Here is a 24,028-nt window from a genome sequence, read left to right as displayed (position 1 = left end):
TGTTTCTGTGTTTCTGCTCAGAGTCTCTATAAATAAGATCCTGTGGGTGACGTTAGTTCCTCTCTCAGCCCCTGTGTTTATGTGTGTATTTACATGTAAATGTGCGCGCTGTGGCTGTTTGCGTGCGCATTTCTATTTGTGCTCATCTAGCCCCAACGGCAGACTATCTTTATTTTGTCGGTGTCTATTTCTCGTGAGATTGAGTTGTAACAGCGTTGTATGTTCGCACTGCGTTTATCACAGACAATGAACCCTGATAAACAAAGACATCTTTGTGCACATCTCACCAGTATCGCTGGCTAGAAGCCCGACCGTGATCTCACAGGGTTAGAGGACAGTCCTACGCTTCAGGCTCGCTCGGACATTTTTTTGTCATGTGTCCAGACGGAGCGATGTAATCTGTTAGGTTAGATGTAATCTCAGATTACAGATTAGGATAGAGCCAAAAATGCAAACGTTGGATGATTCTCACGATGTGAAAGCGAGGTTTTATTTGCCACTCTCTTTGTAATCTAGGCAGTTATACTATTGAAGTGTGTGTGTGTGTGTGTGTGTGTGTGTGTGTGTGTGTGTGTGTGTGGGTCATGTGTCCTGAAGCCTGTGACATGTAGGTGCCTGTGTGCAAGCAGTGAGAGGAACTGATACTGTGAGGCAAGAGGAAATTGTGGGTGGCAGAAACAGTCATGTCACTTCCTCCCAGAGCTGGATACCACCAGGCTAATCTGCCCACAGTAATTACAGAGCTATACCAGTGGGGGGGCTAAATATGTGTGTGTGTGTGTGTGTGTGTGTATGTGTGAGTAAGGGGGTCGCAGGGGTCTGTACACAGTAGGGATGTGTTACTGCAATCCCGACGGAAAACAAGACACATGTTTTAATGAGATGACATCGTTGTTGTTGCCACATCCTCGACAAAAACATGAAAGATTGACTCACTGCCGTTTGAAAATGGGTAAAGCCTGTTCGTACGTGTTGTTAGCGTCCTTGTGAAAAGCTGAGGGTGCTGAGTGGCTAATCAGCTGATTCCCAAAGCCGGTCAGGACCCCCACCACACACACAACACAAATCTTGTAGCTCTGCCTTGTACTTTACTGACTTTAATCTTATTGTTCCTGTGTGTGTGTGTGTGTGTGTGTGTGTGTGTGTGTGTTAACTACAGTCCTGACTCTCTCCTGTCTGCTAGCATTAACTATTAGCTCACCACTTTGTCTTCAGAGGAGACATTAGCCCAGCAGTGACCTCTGACTGATATTAATACCCCCAGAAACTGTGCTGGCTCCTTGTTTTATTGCTTTGTGGGTTCTGCTGGAGTGTTTTCATCATCCGCTCCCATGTTCATATACGATCATATTCATCTCTAACCCAGGGTGCTTCCTCTATACTTAAAGTACAACTTAAGTCACTTTCACGCTCGCTTTTTTCAAATTGCCAGCGGCCTTTTCATTAAGAAAATGTGCTGTCGCCACAGAACGGATGGGAAACGTTGGCATTAAGAAGTGCTTCACTAAGCCTCTCAGGCAGAGAGGAGCATTTTCCAAAATCACCAGCAGTTTTTCACAGGCCCGCCAACATCAGTGAAGAAGAAAATGGAGCGTCACAGTGTAAAAGTTGGCAGCAGGTGTTGCTCTGATTGAAAGAGTAGCTGGGCAGCACGCTGGATGTGCTGCTGGAGTTTTATGGGAGCGTGTGAGGCTTGTACCAAAGCGCTGTTTACTGATCGCGGCAGCTGGAATTAAACTGCTCGTTCAGATTATCAACACAAACCGGAAAAAATCTTTTAATTCCACTATTAATTTCACCCGTTGCCGAATGAGCTGCAGTCTTGCATCAGGTCTCAGGTGCTTCTGGATTTCTCCCGGTTCATTTGTGTTTCACTGTGTGTTCCCCACACGGCGTCGTCTTAGAACCATAACCTCAGCCTTTGTTTCCCAGCCCTGCCTCACTGTGTGCTGTTCTCATACCGCTGGTCATTACTCATCATTTATTCACCACTGATGCGGTTATTAGTGTTCCACTTTAGGTTTGTTTTAGAAACCAAATACTTAGTGCATTGTTAACAGTGACCTAAGAAACCAGTGTCAGCTACGGTCAGATGACTCATCGTTTCAGCTGCTTGGAAAACCCGATGAAAATGACCATCAAGGCATTCATGTTTAGGACCCTTTAAACACTGTGGCATCTGGACAACTCGTGTTTTTCTTCGAAGCACAGATATTAGAGGTCCATGTTTCTGGAGGCGTCAGTCGACTTTATCCATCTCACAACATTTTTAGAAATTGTAACCTCACGCATTACTGTAATTGCGTATTGTTTGACCAGCATTTGGCGGGAGTTTTGTACAAATCTGAAAGGATATGTTTGATGACCTCAGCCGTCACAGTGCGCATGGATTGATGCACAGCACACGGATGAGCTGCACAAACACAAAAGGCTCTCATGTGCTGGATCAGACTGGAGAATGCCAGCGCAGATTAAAACTGAAGTGGTCACTAATGCCTGGATGCATGACTTGTACTGTAAAATCCCTTTATGTCCCAAAGCGCCTCAGCTCGCTATAATTATTGGTGTGACTTTGTGTGTGTGTGTGTGTGTGTGTGTGTGTGTGTGTGTCAACTCTATCCTCTCTGTGTGACCCTGCGCCGTCAGCTGTGAGAGGATCAGGCCCTCTATCTGACTCGCCCGTCGTGAGGTCAGAGGTCAACAGTCACTGTCATCTCCTCTTGAATGAGCTCTGAAGTGGCCGCATTGGTCAGCCTGTTTACACGAGCAGCTTGATGAAGACAAACTTAACAAGCATGGATGGCTGGAGGTGGGATTATGATGATCGCTTACAGAAATGACACGACCTCTGTCACTGAATTTAAGAGACATTTTTACACACTTTCCGCCAGGGTGGAACAGTTTATCAAGATATTATCAACACTGCGATGTCCAAGTCACAGGGGCAGCAAATTTCTGATAAATGTAAAATTTGTCACAACACACTATGATTTTTTTTTTTTTTTTTTAATTCTTGTGCATGTCATTCAGCTCTACTTTCCACCAACCCACGTAGAGCAGGTCCAGCCTTTGCCTGGACAACCAAACCCACCTGGTCCTTGTTTGACACACTGACACACATCTCGCAGAGAGGTCCTGTAATGCCACTCCGCTCCGGGCTCAGTCAGCATTCATTCCTCTGTGTACTGTAGCACCAGTTAACCTGCACCAGCTGTGTATACACACACACACACACACACACACACACACACACAGATACATTAACTTCCTGCACCTCCGGGGACTTTTTGGCCAGTGAGCTCGCTCTCCTGGCCAGTTGGCCCTCTCTGTTAGCGTGGTGCTCTCCAATCAGCACATTCCTCTTTCTCTAGACAGACACAGGGAGACAGTTTTGGCAGTGCACACACAGGGTGGGGTAACGCTCATATCCTGTCCCCTGACCTCAGATTACACACACATGCACACACACTCACTGTACTGTTTGGTCATTCTCACACTCAGAAAAAAACACATTCTTGCTCTCAAAATGTACAACTTCTGCTCTGTTTTGAAGCAGCTGTCACAGTCACTCTTTCAACCCAGAGCCCTCGGTGTCTCTCTGCCCGCTGCCAGCCACAGAGCCAGTGTGGTCGTGCCAGTCCACGCCTGTTGTTATGCCCCCACACCAACACAGACTCTCCTCTGTCTGTGTTAATGACCGCCCTCCCTCCATCTTTCCATCCCTCCATTCCTCCCTCCGGGCACCACTCGGGCACCGGCGCTAGGCTTGATAGAACCCTGTCTCCAACAACAATGACTCTCCAGTCCACTACAATCAATTTGCTGCTGATTGCTGCGCTTGCATGTCTGTCTGTGAGCGTTTTCCTCTTCATAAACAAGCCTGTGGCATGCCTAAGAGAAGGGGAAACAGAGAAAAAGAGACTGTAACGCGCATTTGCTGCTGTGTTTTTTCTCCCAAGTAGATTTGTGTGAACCCAGGCATGAAGGCAGAGCTGAATGCTGGCTGCCCCATTTGAGCAGTTTTATGCAGTGAATGACAAAGCGCTCTGCACTCAATCACACACTCCCTCTCTCTAAAACTGTCTCTGACTTTGTTTTGCACTGTTTTTTTTTCTTGCTCTGCAAATGTTGTGCACTCACTCTGCTCCGTCCCTCTTCCCCCATTTGTCATGATTTCACAGTGTTGTGAAACCTCAAGAGTTTTCTGCAAGGGAAGGATCAGAAATCTGCACAACTCCGAATCAGCCCGTACTGGCAATCTATGCACTCAGTCCTGAGGGACACTTCCTCTCTGATTCTGCTCTTTTTCATATGCCACACACCAGGGGGATAGTGACCAGAGTGTGTGAAAGTTTAAAGACACAACATGCAGAATCTGAGTCTCACATGGGTTTCCCCACCCTGCGCCGACTTATCCAGCCCACCACCCTTCAATCTGCTCTTGAACCTTGGCTCCCCCTCTCCTCATTTTCTTTCCATTGTTGTTTAATACTCACACCGGGCCGTTCTTCCCTCTCGCTTCTGCCAGTGACTCTCACCATGTGTTTATCGCCTCACCCGGCCACAACCCTCTCCTCCCTGTTATCTTTGATTTTCTCCTTTTTTTTCCTCCTCCTCTCAGCGGGTGACTCGTTGTCACCGGTTAGAGTGTGGAGGAGGTGTCGGGATTGAGGCTAAGCAGTCCTTTGGCACGAAGCACTTGACGGTGTTATCACTTGACACGGAGGAAGGGGAATAACTGAGAGAGATTGTTTGTGTGTACAAAGGAAGTGTGTATATATGTCTGTTAGCTGGATAGGGTGTGTCCTGCATAAATGTTTGCTACACAAGCAGACTGTGTGTTTTTGGGGTCCCTGTTAAGTGGACTTTGTCTCGCCTCCGTCGCTCTCCAGCAAACTCTGGAAGCGGTGGGAGTCCTGCCAGTCCAAGGCCGAATGAGGAAGGGAAGGGGTGGGGCTGGGTGTACAGTGGGAAAAGGGGAGGAGGGGGGTGAGATAAATCGTTGAGTCCCATGTGAAACTGGCTCACATGGCTTCCTTTTTGCTCTGCTTACTATCCCAACTGTTCCAGATAGCCTTCAGTTTTGCCATTGTTCTCTGCCTGGCGCAGTTATCTGCTAGTTGCCGTAATCATATTTGGGTTTCGTAGCCCAGAGGAGGTTTTTGTGCGCTCATCATGTTTGTTCACCGGGGCTGATGTAAGGCCAAACAATGGTGTTATCTCCTCGCCCGGTTGTAAATGGACTGGCCTATCAACATGTGGAGTTCAGTAGATTCAGTTTAAAGAGGATTATTATTATGACTCAACCACTGCAAATGTATTAGCTAAAGCAGAGGCTGTGTGTGCTTTATCTGGTTTATGTGTGTGCTTGTGTGCGCAGTTGTCTGGTGTTTGTGTGGTAATTATGACTAACATGACGGTGTGGTGTCGCTGTCCTCTCCCCTAGGTGACATCACGCAGAAGGGCTATGAGAAGAAGAAAGCCAAGCTGCTGGCCTCCTACATCCAGCATTTGCCAAGTGAGACCAGCTCTTCTTCTGCTCTTTGTTTTTTTCACTTCTAAGCCCTGCTCCTCTCCCTCCTGTGTAATTTTCACATAATCTTTCAGCATTCTTGGTCCTGGTCACTCTGGGATATGGACATTTAAAGAACTCTGGAAGTGCATTTCAGCTCAAGGTTCTTCCTCATCTGTATAGAGAATATAGAAAAATACAACAACAACTATATAATTGTGGTTTTAGATATGATTTCTTTCAGATGAATTCAAAAAAGTAACTTCATTGAATGTCCAGTGTGACTTTAATTTTTTGTCCAAGCTGACCAAGAGAATTTCTGGCTTTCTGTGGCACTCTAGTGGCCAAAATATGAATTGCACATAAGATAACCAAACACAGTAACAGCCAACAACTTCTCTCAGAACTGCACCACTTAAGCAAATCCCCAGAATAACAAAAGCACGGCATGCCTCAGTCTGCGCTATCGACTGTGAAGCTGTGAGCACAGTTAGCATAAACCACCGTCGGTCTACAAGCAGTTGCAGAAACAGGGAAGTCCCAGTTTCACTGTACTACTATGAGCCAGTTACCTCTGTCCTCACTGGCAAGCTGATCTGTTCAGTTCTCCTCACTCAGCTGACTCACATGAGGGTGTGGTGTTTCCTCAGGAAAAATTGCACCACATTAGCATTGGCATGAAAAAGTCCTTCCTGATGTGTCACTGAAAGCTAATTTAAAAAAGCAGAATACTTAACTTCCCTCCCTGTTAGTTTAACCTTGGCCTGTTTTGGCTGGAGCACGAAGGAAATTGAAAAGAATCTAAATCTCATATGAATAATTTCCTTATATAATACTCAAATTCCCATGGTTGTTAGTGGGTTCTGTTTTCAGTCGTGTCATAGGCAGCTTGGCCTGGATGTCAAAGCAGGAATGGGGAAGCTTTGAAGCTCCAAAGGTCCAAAGCTCCCTCTTGCTCGTTCTTATCCCTCTGAACCATCATCTCCTCAGAGGCTCTGTAGCCCAGGCCCTCTGGGACGAGAGGACAGCTGACTAAAAATATATTTGTTCAAATCTAGCCTAGTTTCATGGACTGTGTTAACAGGATAAGTTGCATCAGTCAAGTACATGTCCTTATTTCACTTCATGCACAGAGGCTCTGTAGTGAGGCTAAATTAAGAGAGCTCCTGAGATATCATATAATATTTATGCCTGCATGTAGCTGTAATGGTATTATGTAAAGCAAATGTGTGCAATGTTACAAAAGCTCATGTTTGTTTCTTGTTTAGAAATGTTGCCATACATGTGTTTTTGTTTTTTTTTTATTGAAAAATAAACCTGTTTCTGCTCTGTAGATGTGGATCTGTCTCTGCCAGATGTGCAGCTGTCCCCAGGCCACAGTGCCGACCCCAGCCCCAGTCCCGAGGCCCCGGGCCCCTCCACATCTTCTGCCTCCAAACACCACCGTGCACACCGCAGTGGAGGGGCCAGGGATGAGCGCTACAGATCAGGTACACAGTGTACATAAAAAAACAAAACAAAGCACTTTAACAAAGTGTAAAACACATTAAATGAACAACATTGAGGAATAACACACCATCAGCCTGTCAGCTTACTTTTCAAATAGATTTTTTCTGTCTACCTCACTCGTTTGTCTCACTCTATTCTTACCGTCTATGCAGACATCCACACAGAGGCTGTGCAGGCAGCACTGGCCAAACACAAAGAGGAGAAGATGGCCCTGCCCATGCCAACCAAGAGACGCTCAGCCTTTGTTCAGTCTCCCATAGATACCTGCACGCCTCCAGGTAAGCTTCATGTCTCACACTCAGTGGACAGCTAGTCAGTGTCATATAATTGGACCTGCTCTCCAATCAGAAACCACCTGATGCCTCTTTTAAGGAGGGCAAGCAAAATTCTAAATGTGTCCTTTGGGGGTAAATATTGTTAAATAATCGACATGTTCTCCTCCCATTAGACACATCTTCTGCATCAGAGGATGAGGGCTCACTGCGCAGAAAGGCAGCTCTCAGTGCAGTGCTGGCCCAGAGCCTGCAGAGCCCCGATTACTGGATCAACCGCTCCGTCCAAAGCTCCTCCACGTCCTCGTCTGCTTCCTCCACCCTCTCCCATGGAGAGCCCAAGACCCAGCCCCAGCTCCAACCCGCTGCTTCCCTGCTGGCCGACGTACTGGCCCACACACGCATCGGTAAACTTCACAGATAAATAGCTCCAATATTAACAAATACATAACAGTGACGGTTAGCTGATGACGCTCACGTTCTCTTCTCCTCCAGAAAACAGCGTCCCCCCAGATGTGACATCCTCCACTCCCCAGGAGAGAGGGTCCAGGGTGGACCTGCCACCGGCGGTCAGGGGCATGAGCCGTGGACAGAGCCGGTCCAGCATGCTGGATACAGCTGACGGTACACTCATACAAGCCAGGATGTTAATAGATGTCTGTTGGTGGTATAAATGTGTATATCAGAGTGTCTGCTAACACGAGGAGAGAAATCACATTAATCTTCTATTCTTGAAACGTGTCTACTGTCATCTGGTTGTCTGTATTCTTCAGACTGGGTGGTTAAACCATTTCCATGCTCTAATCACAGCAGTTGAGTGACGTTTTCTGTTTTGCATTGACCGTGTGCAGTGATGAACTGATTGGAGGGCGTCCGAATCAATGGACAATCTGCCCGTGTTCACCATCTTCATCATCCTCATTTCACTGTGTGGTGAATGCTGCTAACGACAGATATTTTCTGTTCTTTCTTTTGGGTCCATTAATCCTGTCCCTGTCTTGCCTTTCATTTAAAAAAGGAAAAAGAAAAGGTAATATAAATCGAACCCGGGGAAGGGGAGGGATGCTGAAGACGCCCAGATCCGCTTGCTTTCCAACCTTGATGTCTGTCTCTCTGCCTTTATGTCCGTCTTGTGTCATAGGTTTAGACGTAGAGAACCTCCATTTGTTTTCCTAAAGATCGTCCAATCTGTGTCTCCTCGAGCACCAATTTTCCCTTTTGAACTCTTCCTGCTGCTGATTCTGAACCTGACTGTGTGCTAGTGCGTAGGGTTCTGCCTGCGTTCGAGTGTGTGTGAAAGTAGAGTTTGTGTTAGAATAGAAATGCATGGGTGGGTGTGTGCGTGTCGTTTTGGTTGTTTGCATATGTTTGTGACGGTAGCTGTTCTTGGTGTTTGTCCAGGCGTGCCTGTCAACAGCAGGGTGTCCACTAAGATCCAGCAGCTGTTGAACACACTCAAACGGCCGAAGAGACCACCACTCAGTGAATTCTTCGTCGATGACTCTGAGGAGATTGTGGAGGGTGAGGCGCATTGTGTGCACATGCAGCCATGTTCTGTTAGAATAAACAGGAAAAGGTTGGACTGAAATTATCACAGGTATAAGCCGTCACATGAGCACATCTATTAATGCGTTAATTTCACCATCCCAAATAGGCTTACACTGTACCTAATTTTTGGATGTTTGTCTTCACTCAGATTGGGTTTGGTGTTTTTTACTGCTTTGATTTTGGGGTTCCTCGACTTTTGAATGACCTGCCTGAGGAGATCAGCGCTGTAATCTCTTTAAAATCACTTAAAAAACCCACTTTTTAGAAATTGGTTTTCGGTAATATCATTTGTTTAATGACATTTCAGTTTGTTTTGCTCTCTTCATGTTTTATAGTGGGTTTAGTTTTTATTGTAAAGCACTTTGTAACTGTCCATAAATGTATGCATTGTCATATAAATGTTAGATTTTTGCTTTTCCATTGCTTATACAGCTATTGGTATCACTAATATAACTGGAAAATACTGCATAGCATGTGTAATTAATGGAAGCTCAACAGAAAAGAACATTGTGTTCTTTGCTGTCGAATGACTCAATCTGTCTTGTTGTTTACACATTATAAGCTACCATCATTTTCAGACAGAAAACATGTTGCCCTTAGTGTTACAGTCTTACTCAGAGCTTCTCCCAGTCATCTGCTGCCTCCCCTCTCATCCGTACCTCTGTTGTCATCCAGTGCCCCAGCCAGACCCCAACACCCCGAAGCCAGAGGGACGCCAAATCATCCCGGTGAAGGGGGAGCCCCTCGGAGTGGTCAGTAACTGGCCTCCTGCCCTGCAGGCTGCCCTGGCCCGCTGGGGGGCCACCCAGGCCAAGAGCCCTGCCCTCACTGCTCTAGATATCACCGGCAAACCCCTCTACACACTCACATATGGTGAGCGTGATGGTGGCTTCAACTCATAGATGTAACGCAGACAGTAAACAAAATGTTTTTGTTCAGCTTCTCATGGTATTTTGTACACCAAATGTAAATGTGAGATATATCTCTTACATATGAGCTGGCTCAACTGAATAAATACTTCTTGGCCTGAGCAGAACAACACCTACATTTCCTCTAGTGTGGAGCCATAGTGGGCTGTGAAGGTCAACTGTCCTGGATCAGTTATACAACATTAATACATGGATAACAAAGAGGACATTTCACAATCATCATTCGCTTTTCTTCTCCACAGGCAAACTGTGGAGTCGCAGCCTGAAACTGGCGTACACGCTGCTGAATAAACTGGGCACCAAGACAGAACCTGTCCTACAGGCTGGAGATCGGGTAAGAGTCTTCTCAGTCACCTCTCGGTATGTAAAGTACAAAGTAACACGACATGAACATGAGTTTTTCTCTCTCTTAGGTGGCCCTGGTGTACCCAAACAGCGACCCTGGCATGTTCTGGGTGGCTTTCTATGGCTGCCTGTTAGCTGAGGTCATCCCTGTGCCCATTGAGGTACCGCTGTCACGACAGGTAATGATGTTACTGTTATCAGGTCAATTCCTCTGTGCTGATCACTGAAATACAAAATCATGTGGAATTCTGTATGCTTGCAATCATCACCCTGCCTATGGTATATACTGTATATATGATGTCTCTTTTCTGGTATGGTCACATAAAAAGAATTGATTTATTTGATAAAATAGTGACAGCTGGAGTGTATGTGTGGGTTTTAATTGTCATACGTTTGTGCACTGGCCTCTCCTTGTGTGTCAGAAGTCTCCTGACCCTTGTCTCTCTCCATAGGATGCAGGCAGCCAGCAGATTGGCTTCCTGTTGGGTAGCTGTGGTGTTAGTCTGGCGCTGACCAGTGAGGTATGTCTCAAAGGGCTGCCCAAGACACCAAACGGAGAGATCATCCAGTTCAAAGGTCAGTCTCTTTGGGAGCCATTAGATGGACGGATTAAAGGGGATATATAGTGTGATGTTTACCGGCCAATTTTGGGCCATGCTGTGTGAGTGGTTGGCTCCGTGGTCAATCTGCTTGTGAAGTGTTGGCTGAGGTTGCAAGGTGAACATTGTCAATTTAGCTCTAAATTAGTTAAGCTCAACACACTTTCTTTTTGCTTTGTGTCAGCTAAAGTATCTCTGTGTGTTTCTGTGTGGTGTTGTGACGATGTTCACCAGGATGGCCGAGGATGAAATGGGTAGTGACAGACACCAAGTACCTGACCAAACCATCCAAAGACTGGCAGCCTCACATCCCCACGGCCAACACAGACACCGCCTACATAGAGGTACATAAGGTCACACTTTTTTGCATTTGTGTTCTGGGTAGCAATCAAGTTTTAATCAATTATACTCAAATACATTCTAGAAAGATGTAGCTCCTGTTTATGTTACACTTGTATTTATTAAATCCATCATCTGACTTTCCCAAATTTTTGAGTGACAGTGTGTCGAAGCCTTTGCTGTTGCTGCCCCAGAACTGAAACATCTTGCATGACAAACCTTGGAAAGCAAATTAAAAGTTATCTATGAAACAGTTATGGAAAATATACAATACCTGCATGTTTTATTGTGCTCTGTGTGTAGCTCTCAGACCAGTGCTACGCGTGCACTTTACACATGAAATGTATTTTTAATTATTATTACTGGTTTGTTTCCAGGTGGTTTGTGCTCTCATTTAACTTTGTCAATGTCTGTGTCTGTCTCTTCCATCAAAGTACAAAGCCAGTAAGGAGGGGACAGTGATGGGAGTTGCCGTGTCCAAGATCTCCATGCTGACCCACTGTCAAGCGCTGACGCAGGCCTGTAACTACTGTGAAGGTCAGAGCTCGGCACCTTATGTCACTTAATGCTCTCCTGCATCTCTGTCTCTCTATTTTATTGTGTGTAAGGGAGATATACTTTGTAAACGAAGCCTTAAAAATGATTTTTACTAAGTTCAGCAGTGCTCTTCGGCAGCTCGTTTCATCGGCTGCTCCAGCTCAAAGAGGGGCACCTCAGAGAAGATTAGCAGAGGATCATTGTTAAAGAGAATGTACACTCTAATGGCCCACAAAATGACATTTTTGGTGGTACCCAAATAATGCCTCTTTGACACATTTTTGTGTTTTAGGGGAGACGCTGGTCAACGTGTTGGACTGCAAGAAGGATATGGGCTTGTGGCATGGCGTCTTAACGGTGAGAGTGAATATTTGTACTGCATATCCAGATTAGTAGACTTTTTGAACTTTGGCTTGTAGCTCAATGTGATTTTGACAAAATGTGTATTTTTTCCAGAGTGTCATGAACAGAATCCACACCATCACAGTGCCGTATGCGGTCATGAAAGCATGTCCCATGTCCTGGGTGCAGAGGGTCCACATTCACAAAGGTTCAGCCAATGGCCAGCCTTGCTTTTATATTCCATATATATATTAGCACAGCATAGATGAAGTTACATTTAAAAATTGGTATTATATAAAAGATTTTATCTCAAATGCTAAAAGTAAACACTGAAACATGATCACTACCTGTAAGACCATGAATCACAAACGATACATTTATATTCTAAGTTCACCATGTGTAACATCTGTCCTTTACCCTCTGTTAGCACGTGTGGCCTTGGTGAAGTGCCGTGACCTCCACTGGGCTATGATGGCCCACAAGGACCAAAGGGACACCAACCTGTCTTCCATACGCATGCTTATTGTGGCTGATGGAGCAAACCCATGTGAGTCACTTCTCCTGCACCAGCACTGTCTCTTTGTAGTAATGCACAGACGTGTTTTGGACTATTTCCACCTGTTTTGGTAACGTTTTTGTGTACCGTTTGTTTTCAGGGTCTGTGTCGTCGTGTGATGCCTTCCTGAATGTATTTCAGTCTCACGGTCTGAAGCCTGAGGTGATCTGTCCATGTGCCACCTCTCCTGAGGCCCTGACTGTGGCCATACGCAGGTACCACATCTGCATACTCGTATGCTCTTCATCACCCTGAACGGACGAGTCAAACACTGACTCGGGAGTGAGCCTGTCGTGTCCAGGAGTGTGAGAGCCATTCAGTTGGTTGCGATCTGCAGCCTTCGTGCTAGATGCCACTAAATCTTACACACTGGACCTTTAAAACCTTTGTTGTGTTTCTATTGACATGTAAACAACCATTTTGTAACAGCCTGACTTGTAGGAAGGAGCAAGTAAGAACAAAACAAGGGGAAAAGAGACAGATAAGCAGAGAGACCTGTGGTTTTGAGACCACCTGCTGTGACACAATCACTTTCACAATTCACAGCTCTTCATCACATCATACTTTTCGTATTTAAAAAGGATATCTAGGCTAAAGCACTTTCACTACTTCAAGAGTAATTAACTCAAAGCTAAAACAGACCACGTGATTTGTTTTTATTTCTTCTGTCTTGTTCAAGATGAATACTCTGAAAGCACTGCACTTTGAGACTGAGACTTGTTTTGTGCGTCTCTTACCTCCCTGCTGCCCTGTCTGACCCGTTCCCTTCTCATTTCACCCTCTGTGCAGGCCTGGTGCTCGAGGAGCTCCTCTACCAGCCAGGGCCATCCTGTCCATGGCCGGCCTGAGCCACGGTGTGATCAGGGTGAACACAGAGGACAAGAACTCTGCTCTCACTGTTCAGGATGTGGGCCACATCATGCCTGGAGGTTAGCAGTTGGCTTTAATTGGCACTGCAGACATTTACTGGATATCCTTTGAGGTACATAAGCATGGGAGGTGTTAACGTTGTGGCCTGTTGTGTGTTTCAGCTCTGATGTGCATTGTGAAACCAGACGGGCCTCCTCAGCTGTGCAAGACAGACGAAATAGGAGAGATTGTGATCAACTCTCGGGCCGGAGGCACCATGTACTACGGCCTGCCCGGAGTCACCAAGAACACATTTGAGGTCGGTCTAAGTTTAAAAGCCATTTTTAAGAACCATATGACTCATTTCACATCTGTTCTTGATGCACTACAGTACAGCAACATGCTGCAGCTGTCGAATACAGAATATTTGGTATGAACCTGACGACCTCAGCTGGTTGAGAAAATGGATGGATCGGAAAAGAAGCACAGATTTCATCCACTAGATGGAGCCACAGTCATCATTAATCTGTTGCTTTGTGTTTATTGCCTCATTTATTGATGACAAGCCTTTTAACAGGCCTGTTCCTAATCTGTCCCTAAGTCTGTTTTTGTCCAATACATTTTTTCATTTAAAATCTTTTAGGCAATAAACCACCTCCAAATTAAATTTAAACTGCAGAATCACAACTGTACTGAATGTGTTTTAGTCCAAATGTTGATTTCTCTGTTAATCTGTAGGTGATCCCCGTCAACCAAGCCGGAGCACCCATAGGAGAATTTCCCTTCAGTCGGACCGGTCTGCTTGGATTTGTAGGACCGGTAAGACAAACAAATACACAAAGAAAAATTAAGCTCTCTGACGAAATAAAGGTGGTGAGAAGGATGCTTTCCCTGCTGAGTGAAACTGTCTGCTCCACAGGGGAGTCTGGTGTTTGTTGTGGGGAAGATCGAGGGGCTGCTGATGGTGAGCGGGCGCCGCCACAACGCCGATGACCTGGTGGCCACTGCGCTGGCTGTGGAGCCTGTCAAAACAGTTTACAGGGGGAGGTGAGACTGCTCATAGCAGGGTGTGTGAGTGCACAGGCAACACCAAAGAAGACCATTTCAGCAATACACGTGCCCATATGGGCAGTGATGATTTTGTTATATTTTATGGAAACAGCTCCTGAACATCCACCCAAAAGTGTGGGAGTGCTCATTTCTCTGTTGTCGTCATGCAGGATTGCTGTGTTCTCAGTGACAGTGTTTTATGATGAGAGGATAGTGATTGTGGCAGAGCAGAGGCCTGACGCCAGTGAGGAGGACAGCTTCCAGTGGATGAGTCGAGTACTGCAGGTAAGTCAGTGTCCCCTACTGGAAATATTCAGTCAGTCCTCTTATTTTCTCAGACTTACGTCTGCTCACTCTTACTATGTCACAGATTCTCCTTTCAGTGTTTTTACATTCTGAGTTATGTGCCTTTCAAAATAAATGTTTCACTGACTCAGCAAAGTTCAGCCTTTTCTTAGAAGGACATTTTATGATCCGCTGTTTTACTTTCCGTTCATCAAACTATATCAAGTGATGTCTATGTTCTGCGCAGGCCATCGACAGTATCCACCAGGTCGGCCTGTACTGCCTGGCGCTCGTCCCGGCCAACACCCTCCCAAAGACGCCCCTTGGAGGCATCCACATCTGTGAAACCAAGCAGAACTTTCTGGAGGGAAACCTGCACCCCTGTAATATCCTCATGTGCCCGCACACCTGTGTTACCAACCTGCCAAAGCCTCGCCAGAAACAGCCAGGTAGGCCACATTAGGCCGGATCTGCTGACCATGACAGCAGAGAAGGAAGTGTTTTCTGTTGTGATGTGGGTTGTGCTGGTATCATGACACCGATTTGTCTTTGATCTGTTCAGTGGATGTCGGTCCTGCTTCTATGCTGGTCGGCAACTTGGTGGCAGGGAAGCGGATCGCCCAGGCCACAGGCAGAGAGCTGGGTGTGGTGGAGGACCAGGATCTGATCCGCAAGGTACAGATAGGCCACACAGACCCTGAACCAAGCACTGACCCTAGAATAATTACCAGGAGCCTAATAGTGGACCGCTCTGTTTGAGTGGCTTTTTCAGCACTTTAATTTATGTTACTGTGAACTGTTCAGTCTCCAGAAATCTAAATATCTGACACCTGCACAGTGAGACCAAATTTCTGCTAATAAACTGCATACTGCTACCATCCTTGGCCACTGTATATATTACACAGTATATTAGAGTGGCAAACAAACAGTTAAGTGATTTTTCATGTTTTCGACTGTTGCACACCATTTACACCTGGTGTTGAAACGCAATATATATCAAGACACGTGGTTTGGATCAGCTCAACACTTGTTAAGGGAAGGGGTGGAATGTAATCAGACCTGCCTGACCACATCTGCAGGTAGTCTGGCTCACAAGGTGTTCAGATCTAATCTTAGGTGTAAACATAATCTGTACAACGTGTGACACAACAGAACATTTATACAGATAATGCTGAAGTTTCCCTAAACTCAAAAAGGGAGTCAGGGGTTGATTATCTGCCACCTCATGTTGCTCACATGCATTCATAACGTGAACATATTAAAAATAGCAGGCGTAGACACAGAGGCAAGATGGGATCGTTTGTCCAGATGACATATCCAGATCCAGATCCCACCAGGTGTAAATGGGGTGCTAGTTGGACAAAACAATGACCTTTTATGACATCAACTTGGGCTCGATGAAATTGTCATGGGTATTTTTGAAACTGTTTTCTGATGATTTATATCCAAAACTGTTTATGAAACACAAATCTATTCAAATGAAACTGATGAATAATCTGGACATGCTCTGAATGTGTTTACCAGTCAGCAGAATATGGATGCTGATGTCTTATCCTAAATATCTTGTTGTTCTGCCTTTACTTTGCTTGGGTTGGGCTGTAGCTCTGTAAGTGGCCCACCATGATGGTAAGGCTCTAGCCGGGCCCCCACCCGTCTTTGCTTCTGCTGCTTCTGTCAGTCAGATGTGCTTTTGCAGCCTGACGGCCACCAGCCACAGCTTTGGCCCGACGCGCAGAGATGACTGTCCAGGCTGAGTCCTTGGCCAGCAGGGGTCCACACACTCTAACTAACACACAGTGAAACATTAAGACTGAAGTTAAGTGCCGTTCTCCATTTATCAGTGTCCCATATCAGACTCTCTCTGCCATCACCTTTTAAGATGGGAGTTGGCCAGCAGCCTTCTAGCTTTGCCAAAGCAAAGCTCAGCAGTAAACTACATTAAGTCATCCACTCTAAGTGAATTCAGGTTTCCTCTCTTTCTTTAAGGCGGTAATGCAGTCTCCTTGCATGTTGCAGACCATGTGATCATACACTGATGCATTATGCTCGGGTCTTGTAATAAAACCTCCAAATAAAAGTATTCATTAGGAACATTCTGGTGTGCACCTCTGCTCGCCGTGTTCACTGTGATGCTCCCACGTGTAGCATGGCTTGATGAGTGGTCCGGGCAGCTGGTCTGCATGATGTGACTCCTGATTCGTTGTTGACCAGCGCACGACCTGTTGTCTGACTGGGAGAGAGAGAGAGAAAGTGGCACAAAGGATGACTTCCAGCCAGTTATTTTAATATGGCCGCCAGTGTGACACTGCTGTGTGTTATGTTTGTTTGTCCAGAGAACATCATGGCGTGAACTTTACGTTGTTGTTATTTTATGTGTTGCCCAATTTTCACTTGGCTTCTGCCTTTTTTTAAAGGACGTCTTTGCTTTCCCGTCTTGTCTTTTTTTGGACCTGTGCACTGGTCAGTTCCTTATTGACACTCAAGAAACCAATAATGGACATTGCCCATATATTTCATTGTAAAAAAGATAGCGGGTTGTCCCTTTGTTTAAGAAATAGTACACTCATTCACAAACCTCTTTTCCAAAATTGCCATGACCCTGTGTTTGAAAGGTCCGCAGCTTGTTAGTATTTGACAGAGCTCCTATTTGCCTCCTACCAGGTGCAGATGGTCCCAGCATGACCCTGCACTTGGCAAGACAGTATTCTCCGGACACTCCTATACTCCTGTTGTGTGCTTGTGTGTCTCTGTGTGAGAGGTCAGAAGCATCACAGAGCATCTTTAACCATTCTTTAAAACGTGCTCTGGTCTTTAAGTCTGTTTGAAATGAGCCTCTCTGTTTTCACTGAGAGGGTCGTTTATTTTTGGCTGGAGGCGAGCTTTTATGTGTTTTTATCTGTTGATCATTTTTAAATGGATTATTTTTATTTGCCACTGACACAGCTTTGTATAATTTTTTTTTTAATCATGAAATACATGCATCGAGTCAGTCCACCATTAATGTCACTGTGATGACACACTCTCTTCACCAGCACCAGTTCTTATCTGAAGCTCTGCAATGGAGGGCTCAAACCGACCCAGACCATGTCCTGTATGTGCTGCTCAATGCCAAGGTAGAGGACACACACACACACACACACACACATACTGTCACAATTACCACATAATTGTTCTTCTTCTCCCTTTGGTTGGTGTGCTGATGGTGATCCATTTTGTTGGGTGTGAGCTCAGTTGTACTTCCTCTCATTTTGCTGTAGGGGGTGGCAGTGTGCACAGCCACGTGTGCTCAGCTGCACAAGAGAGCAGAGAAAATCACAGCTACCTTAATGGAGAGAGGAGGCCTCAACACAGGAGACAATGTGGTGCTGCTTTATCCCCCAGGTGAACACACAGCCCTCCTCACTGTAGTCGGCCATCTTTCCTCATTTTCCCTTCACTGAAGTGTTTGGTTTGCCTGTGTTTGCATTCACGAGGTTCCTGTCTGTCTCTTCTTTCTGCAGGTATTGACCTGATAGCTGCCTTCTATGGCTGCCTCTACGCGGGGGTCATCCCTGTGACGGTGAGGCCGCCCCACCCACAGAACCTGGCTGCTACTCTCCCCACTGTCCGCATGATCATCGATGTGAGTGCTCACCACCGGGACTGTGTCACCAGAATCGAAAAGCCCATTTCCTGATGAATGGCGCCTCTGTTACATTTTCAGTGAAGCTTTACCGAAGCGTAATAGATTAATTAATGTGCAGTTATTCAAGTATGACAAACAGTGCTCAGACCATCTTTGCATGAATCCATCTTTGCCAGCTCTTTAAAGGGTCATTACACCTAAAACTCAAGTGTTTTCTGACTCACCATGAAGATGTTTTATGTGATTTTAAAAAATGAGTTTTTAAGGGAACTGCTTCTGCTTCACTGCATCTTTAAGCATCTGTAATTTTCACTGAACCATCTGTCAAAAACAAAACAAAATTAGTCTGAATTGGTTAATTATTGAACATTAGAATATAGCTGTAATTTGTCAATATTAGCTAATTTTCAGACACCAAAATATGTTTCATATCCATCAAAAGGGAGTGTGAGCATTACTTTCACTCGCACCACTTGAGCGATCTGTTATTATTGAATTGCCCTAAAGAAAACAACCGAGTCCCTCCCAGACTCAGTGAAGTAGTTCTGCTGTTGACCCCTGTTACTGATTTCCCTGGAGAGAAGCAAATGCAATTGAATTTCACCTCTGGGATCAATAAAGTATAACAATAATGAAACGCTTTTATTTGAGTCAGACCTCAGATGGAGGATTTTTTTTACCAGATGTCACTGTTAAAGCACGGCCGTGTGAATGAAGTTGTTTAATGTTTGCTTGGTGTTCCAGGTGAGCAAAGCAGCCTGCATCCTCACCACTCAGCCTCTCATGAGGATCCTCAGGTCCAGGGAGGCAGCCGCCAGCGTCAACGTGAAGACCTGGCCCACTATCATCGACACAGGTGCTGGACTCTGTCGAGATCTGTTAGAGCAGCTTAGAGGCATTACCACAGTTCTGTTGGCAGACTTGAAACTAAAACGTGTTCCCCCTCTGTTTTCTCTTTGCCGTGGGGAAACCTAATGGAGACTAAAAGCTACTCTCTGTAGTCCTAAACATGTTCAGCAAGCATTCAGCCATTTCTTGAAATCGCAGTGCAGAGTGGTGCCGCATATGATGTGGGTGTGATGAGCTGAAAACTAATTTCCAGCTTTTTAAATGTGCAGTGAAACGGCACATTTGCAGCTGACATGATACCATCCTCCCACTCAAGCAAAAAACGCTGACCAATTATCAGGTCGTAGCAAACAGTAACACTAACAGTCGGACAGTGAAAGAGTGTGATTTATTTTGTCCAGTAAGAAAATAACCAAAGTCCGCTCGCCTCCTCTCCCAGATGATCTCCCCAGAAAGCGGCCTCCGCACATTTATAAGCCCCCAACAGCTGAGATGCTGGCCTACCTGGACTTCAGTGTGTCCACCACAGGCATGTTGACTGGAGTCAAGGTAAATTACTCTCTCTAATCATGCATATCATATATAACATGAAGCAATCTGTTTGAGTCATTAGAAATGTAATTTGCTTTAGCCAGAAGAACATGAAGTCCACCTCCACTCTGAAGTGTGTTTGATTTGAACTGTGCAGAATGAAGCATGTCAGACACCTGTAGGCTGCGTGACTTTTAGCTTGAGACGTATGAGCATGATTTTACTTTGAAAGACAGTCGTGGTCCACGGTACTGTGAATGTCTGAAGACAGTTTTGTGCCTCCGTCTTGTCAGATGTCTCATGCTGCAGTCAGTACTTTGTGCCGCTCCATTAAGCTGCAGTGTGAGCTCTACTCCTCACGCCAAATAGCCATCTGCCTGGACCCATACTGTGGCCTGGGCTTCGTCCTGTGGTGCCTCTCCAGGTAACACACACACACACACACAGACACACACAGACACACACACACACACACAGATTGAATATCATCTTTGACAACATGTTCATGTGAATGTGGCATTGTTGCTGTAATGAGCATGTTTTTTTTTTTTGGCTCAGTGTTTACTCAGGTCACCAGTCCATCCTTATTCCTCCACTGGAGCTGGAGAGCTCGCTGCCTCTGTGGCTGAGCACGCTCAGTCAGTACAAGATCAGAGACACCTTCTGCTCCTACTCTGTCATGGAGCTGTGCACCAAGGGCCTGGGCACCCAGACAGAGATGCTGAAGGTCAGAATCACAGTCATACGCACCCAAAATACGTCTTCCTTCCCTTTGACATGACTACACAGTCATTGCTGGAATGATAACGCCACAGGGATAAATGGGTTGCACAGGAATCTTCTCTGCATCAAAGACAACTGATAAACACCTGTCTAATTTAGTCATTTAAAAATTCATGTTTGTATCTATTTTTGGGGCATTTTATATTAATGAGGTGGCGATAGAGAGATGACAGGAAAGAAAGATTCTCTCTTTTAAAGTCTTGAATCTTGTGGTCCAGTGTCGCTCAATAACTAACCTCTAGTCGTGCTCGTCTCTAGGCGCGGGGTCTGAATCTGTCGTGCGTGCGGAGCTGCGTGGTGATAGCAGAGGAGCGTCCTCGCCTCGCTCTCACGCAGTCCTTCTCCAAGCTCTTCAAAGATCTCGGCCTGTCGCCGCGCGCCGTCAGCACTGCCTTCGGCTCCAGGGTCAACCTGGCCATCTGCCTGCAGGTTGGTTCCTACGGACACACACACGCTCTCATGAGTTTATGCTGCATATTTTTCTGTGGTTTTAGTCATAAACCACATTCATTTTTCTTGAGTGTTTTCTACAGAAATGTTTGTCCATGCCTACCTGAACAATAATAAACTATCGATTGTCTAAACGGGCCAGAAAACTTCAGCTTCAGTTAGATTTCTCATATTTCCTGGTGTTTCATTCCCTCTCTCTGTCCTCAGGGCACTGCTGGACCGGACCCCTCCACCGTCTACGTGGACATGAAGTCTCTGCGCCACGACAGGTAAGACTGGAAACTCTTGTAACCAGACCAAATATGACTACAGCTGTCACATGATCTGCTCAGGTCGAACAGAATGATTCACACGCCGTCTATTGTCTGTGTCCCTCAGAGTGAGGCTGGTGGAACGAGGAGCGCCACAGAGTCTTCCCCTCATGGAGTCAGGCACCGTAAGTATTGATTATTGACTGAAGAGACTTGTGTGTGTGATGCTTACGCCGGCCACAGAATCAGAATGGTTCTAGAAGTGGTCGTGTTATCCTTAAAGCTAAACTCTCCTCTTACGTTCTCCTCTCAGATCCTTCCAGGAGTGAGGGTCATCATAGTCAACCCAGAGACCAGAGGCCCGCTGGGAGATTCGCATCTTGGGGAGGTGAGTGGGGCACAAAGTATCATGAGATGCTGATATTTAAACATTTCACCTACTCATTTTCTTGATTCTGCAGCATATTGAGTGGTGTCACCTGCACAGACTGAAGCGAGCACAGTCGTTCAACACAGAAGCAAAGGAGCAAACTAATCGACTCTGCTCAGATTTTAGAGGTCCCACCCAAAAAAACGCAAACCCAGCAGGCTTCATTTACCTTTCTGTTGTGTCCTTGGTCAGATCTGGGTAAGCAGCCCTCACAGCGCCAGTGGCTACTACACCATCTATGGGGAGGAGAGCCTGCAGGCGGACCATTTCAACACCAGACTCAGCTTTGGAGAGCCCCACACTCTGTGGGCCAGGACGGGCTACCTAGGCTTCATCAAGAGGACTGAGCTGCTGGATGCAAGCGGGGGTGAGAGGACGTTCGTTGCTCACTGATTTGCTTTATTGCCCTCAATGTCAAAATACGACCAGACAAAGGGATAGATGCCTCAGCATAAACAGAATTTTGATTGTTTCACAGTATGTATTCTCATATCTCTCAACACCAGTTAAATCTGCAACTGAAAATAATCAAAAGCCTTCGTTCTTTTCTGCTGCAGATCGTCACGATGCCTTGTTTGTGGTCGGCTCACTCGATGAAACGTTGGAGTTGAGGGGTCTACGCTATCACCCCATCGACATCGAGACGTCTGTGTCCCGAGCCCACCGCAGCATCGCAGAAAGGTGAGCTTCTTCGCTTGTGCGGGTTCATTTCGTGATACGTATTTTTCTTTGCACGCTGAGAAAGTCGTGCAGTTCACACAGTAACACAGAGAAAATGACTGAACTGTGTCCGGCTCCACCCCCCTCCCTGCTCCTCAGTGCTGTGTTCACGTGGACCAACCTGCTGGTGGTGGTGGCGGAGCTGAGCGGCTCGGAGCAGGAGGCCTTGGACCTGGTGCCCCTCGTCACCAACGTGGTCCTGGAGGAGCACCACCTCATTGTCGGGGTGGTGGTCATCGTGGACCCTGGGGTGATTCCCATCAACTCCAGGGGAGAGAAGCAGAGGATGCACCTGCGAGACTCCTTCCTGGCCGACCAACTGGACCCCATCTACGTGGCCTACAACATGTGATCGCCCGTCGCCAACTGATGACAATGCAGAAAACTGAGCCAGGCTCTGACATGAGGGAGAAGGATTTGGGCTGCGTTCAGTAGCGACCCCAAGGTTAAGCCTCAGACACACATTCAAAACACCAAACAATGTGGGAATGCAAGTTCTGCGACAAGAACGTGCTTCCCTCTTCTTTGCTTCCACCTGCTCAATCGCTGCAGTCCAGGTTCACTTCGATTTCCGCTGAGGGGGGAAGGATGTTTTCTCTCCTCTTCATCCATCTGTCAGCTAGAGGAAATCAGATCTTCATCCTCTCCGTGCATCCCACTTCTCCCTCATCGCTCCAGTTCATGTTTTGTAAAGACATTTTAATGACGTACTTTGATCAAAGAGAGAAACCCTCCCCTCTTTCCATTCCTTGGTTTGTATCCTGAACATTCATCCTCGTGTGCTTCTTTTCTTTCTTTTTTTAATTTAACCCCCCCCCCCCCTCCATTCTTGAAGGCAGGATGGCGCACCGGAACTGCTGAGAGGAGCTGGAACTTTCCCCTCTTGCACTTTAAGTCCTTGCACCTCTGAGTCCACTTCCTGTCTCACCTGCCTCAAGGGGACACCGCCCCCCCACCCTTGTGTTTGCTGCTTTCACAAGAGCAAATCAACATCAGTGTTAAAAAAAAGTGCCACCAGCAAGTGCAGCCCACAGGGCCGGTCCTGACATGTCACCTTCCTCCCAGGTGCACCGTGGCTTCCACCTCCTGTCACATCCTGTGTTTTGCCAGCAGGCGCGCTGCCGGCGTTCGCACGTTACAAAATGTCACTTGAATTCTTTGTTGGTGTGGGAAAAGAAAGACTCGCTTCATACACACACAAACGTGGATTTTAAAGATGACGATTTGGGTGTGAGTAGGAGTCGGTCCATTAGATAGTTCTTGAGATTGTGAAGTACTAATCATTTTTCCTAAAAGCACCGATTTTTCAGAAGAAGAGTTGAAGCTATGCCTGGTGTTTAGGTGTGCATGCTAATTTGGAGTGCCGTCAATGTCAACATGCAAAAAGAAAAAAAAAAAAAAAAAAGACTGTACAAGCCGAGGAGTGGCGCAGCAGTGGGTGGGTTAGTCCAGCTGAATATTTAGGCAGAGCTCAGCCCCAGTTTGTGCCTTTCATGTGTTCGCGTTACATTCAAGTCACAGTGCTGAAATGCTCTTCTAACCATCTGAATGTCAAAATACTCTGATTGTATTTTCTCATCCAGTTACCCAGAAATGACATATGGCATTGGTTTATTTTTTTGGATAACACAAGCAAAATGTTGGAAAAAAGAAACCAGAAAAATGTTGTTTTTTTTTCACCCAGATGATTATAAGAGTCTGAAGATTCAGTTGTTAA

General features: G+C 46.1%; 1 protein-coding gene across 1 annotated transcript in view; it reads left to right on the top strand.

Moving 5' to 3' along the window:
• Positions 1 to 23,739, top strand: part of dip2ba (disco-interacting protein 2 homolog Ba) — a 38,137-nt gene extending 14,398 nt beyond the window's left edge. Inside the window, exons 2-38 of the mRNA XM_076742008.1 lie at positions 5,447 to 5,518; positions 6,847 to 7,002; positions 7,174 to 7,299; positions 7,470 to 7,700; positions 7,789 to 7,917; positions 8,695 to 8,814; positions 9,517 to 9,714; positions 10,013 to 10,104; positions 10,184 to 10,294; positions 10,568 to 10,691; positions 10,949 to 11,058; positions 11,488 to 11,590; positions 11,883 to 11,947; positions 12,047 to 12,140; positions 12,360 to 12,479; positions 12,589 to 12,703; positions 13,278 to 13,417; positions 13,520 to 13,656; positions 14,076 to 14,156; positions 14,257 to 14,384; positions 14,558 to 14,672; positions 14,920 to 15,121; positions 15,235 to 15,347; positions 17,705 to 17,785; positions 17,930 to 18,053; positions 18,173 to 18,294; positions 19,042 to 19,153; positions 19,586 to 19,695; positions 19,971 to 20,101; positions 20,236 to 20,404; positions 20,719 to 20,889; positions 21,118 to 21,179; positions 21,289 to 21,346; positions 21,475 to 21,549; positions 21,784 to 21,958; positions 22,149 to 22,272; positions 22,411 to 23,739. Coding sequence (XP_076598123.1) covers positions 5,447 to 5,518; positions 6,847 to 7,002; positions 7,174 to 7,299; positions 7,470 to 7,700; positions 7,789 to 7,917; positions 8,695 to 8,814; positions 9,517 to 9,714; positions 10,013 to 10,104; positions 10,184 to 10,294; positions 10,568 to 10,691; positions 10,949 to 11,058; positions 11,488 to 11,590; positions 11,883 to 11,947; positions 12,047 to 12,140; positions 12,360 to 12,479; positions 12,589 to 12,703; positions 13,278 to 13,417; positions 13,520 to 13,656; positions 14,076 to 14,156; positions 14,257 to 14,384; positions 14,558 to 14,672; positions 14,920 to 15,121; positions 15,235 to 15,347; positions 17,705 to 17,785; positions 17,930 to 18,053; positions 18,173 to 18,294; positions 19,042 to 19,153; positions 19,586 to 19,695; positions 19,971 to 20,101; positions 20,236 to 20,404; positions 20,719 to 20,889; positions 21,118 to 21,179; positions 21,289 to 21,346; positions 21,475 to 21,549; positions 21,784 to 21,958; positions 22,149 to 22,272; positions 22,411 to 22,663 — 4,649 coding nt within the window. The 3' untranslated portion in view covers positions 22,664 to 23,739. The remainder of the gene's footprint in view (positions 1 to 5,446; positions 5,519 to 6,846; positions 7,003 to 7,173; positions 7,300 to 7,469; positions 7,701 to 7,788; positions 7,918 to 8,694; positions 8,815 to 9,516; positions 9,715 to 10,012; positions 10,105 to 10,183; positions 10,295 to 10,567; positions 10,692 to 10,948; positions 11,059 to 11,487; positions 11,591 to 11,882; positions 11,948 to 12,046; positions 12,141 to 12,359; positions 12,480 to 12,588; positions 12,704 to 13,277; positions 13,418 to 13,519; positions 13,657 to 14,075; positions 14,157 to 14,256; positions 14,385 to 14,557; positions 14,673 to 14,919; positions 15,122 to 15,234; positions 15,348 to 17,704; positions 17,786 to 17,929; positions 18,054 to 18,172; positions 18,295 to 19,041; positions 19,154 to 19,585; positions 19,696 to 19,970; positions 20,102 to 20,235; positions 20,405 to 20,718; positions 20,890 to 21,117; positions 21,180 to 21,288; positions 21,347 to 21,474; positions 21,550 to 21,783; positions 21,959 to 22,148; positions 22,273 to 22,410) is intronic.
• The last annotated feature ends 289 nt before the right edge of the window (positions 23,740 to 24,028 follow it).

Source organism: Chaetodon auriga, chromosome 10, assembly GCF_051107435.1.
Source record: "Chaetodon auriga isolate fChaAug3 chromosome 10, fChaAug3.hap1, whole genome shotgun sequence".
Lineage (NCBI taxonomy): Eukaryota > Metazoa > Chordata > Actinopteri > Chaetodontiformes > Chaetodontidae > Chaetodon > Chaetodon auriga.
The sequence above is the reverse complement of the archived record's forward strand: the minus strand, read 5'-3'. Positions and strand labels throughout refer to the sequence as shown.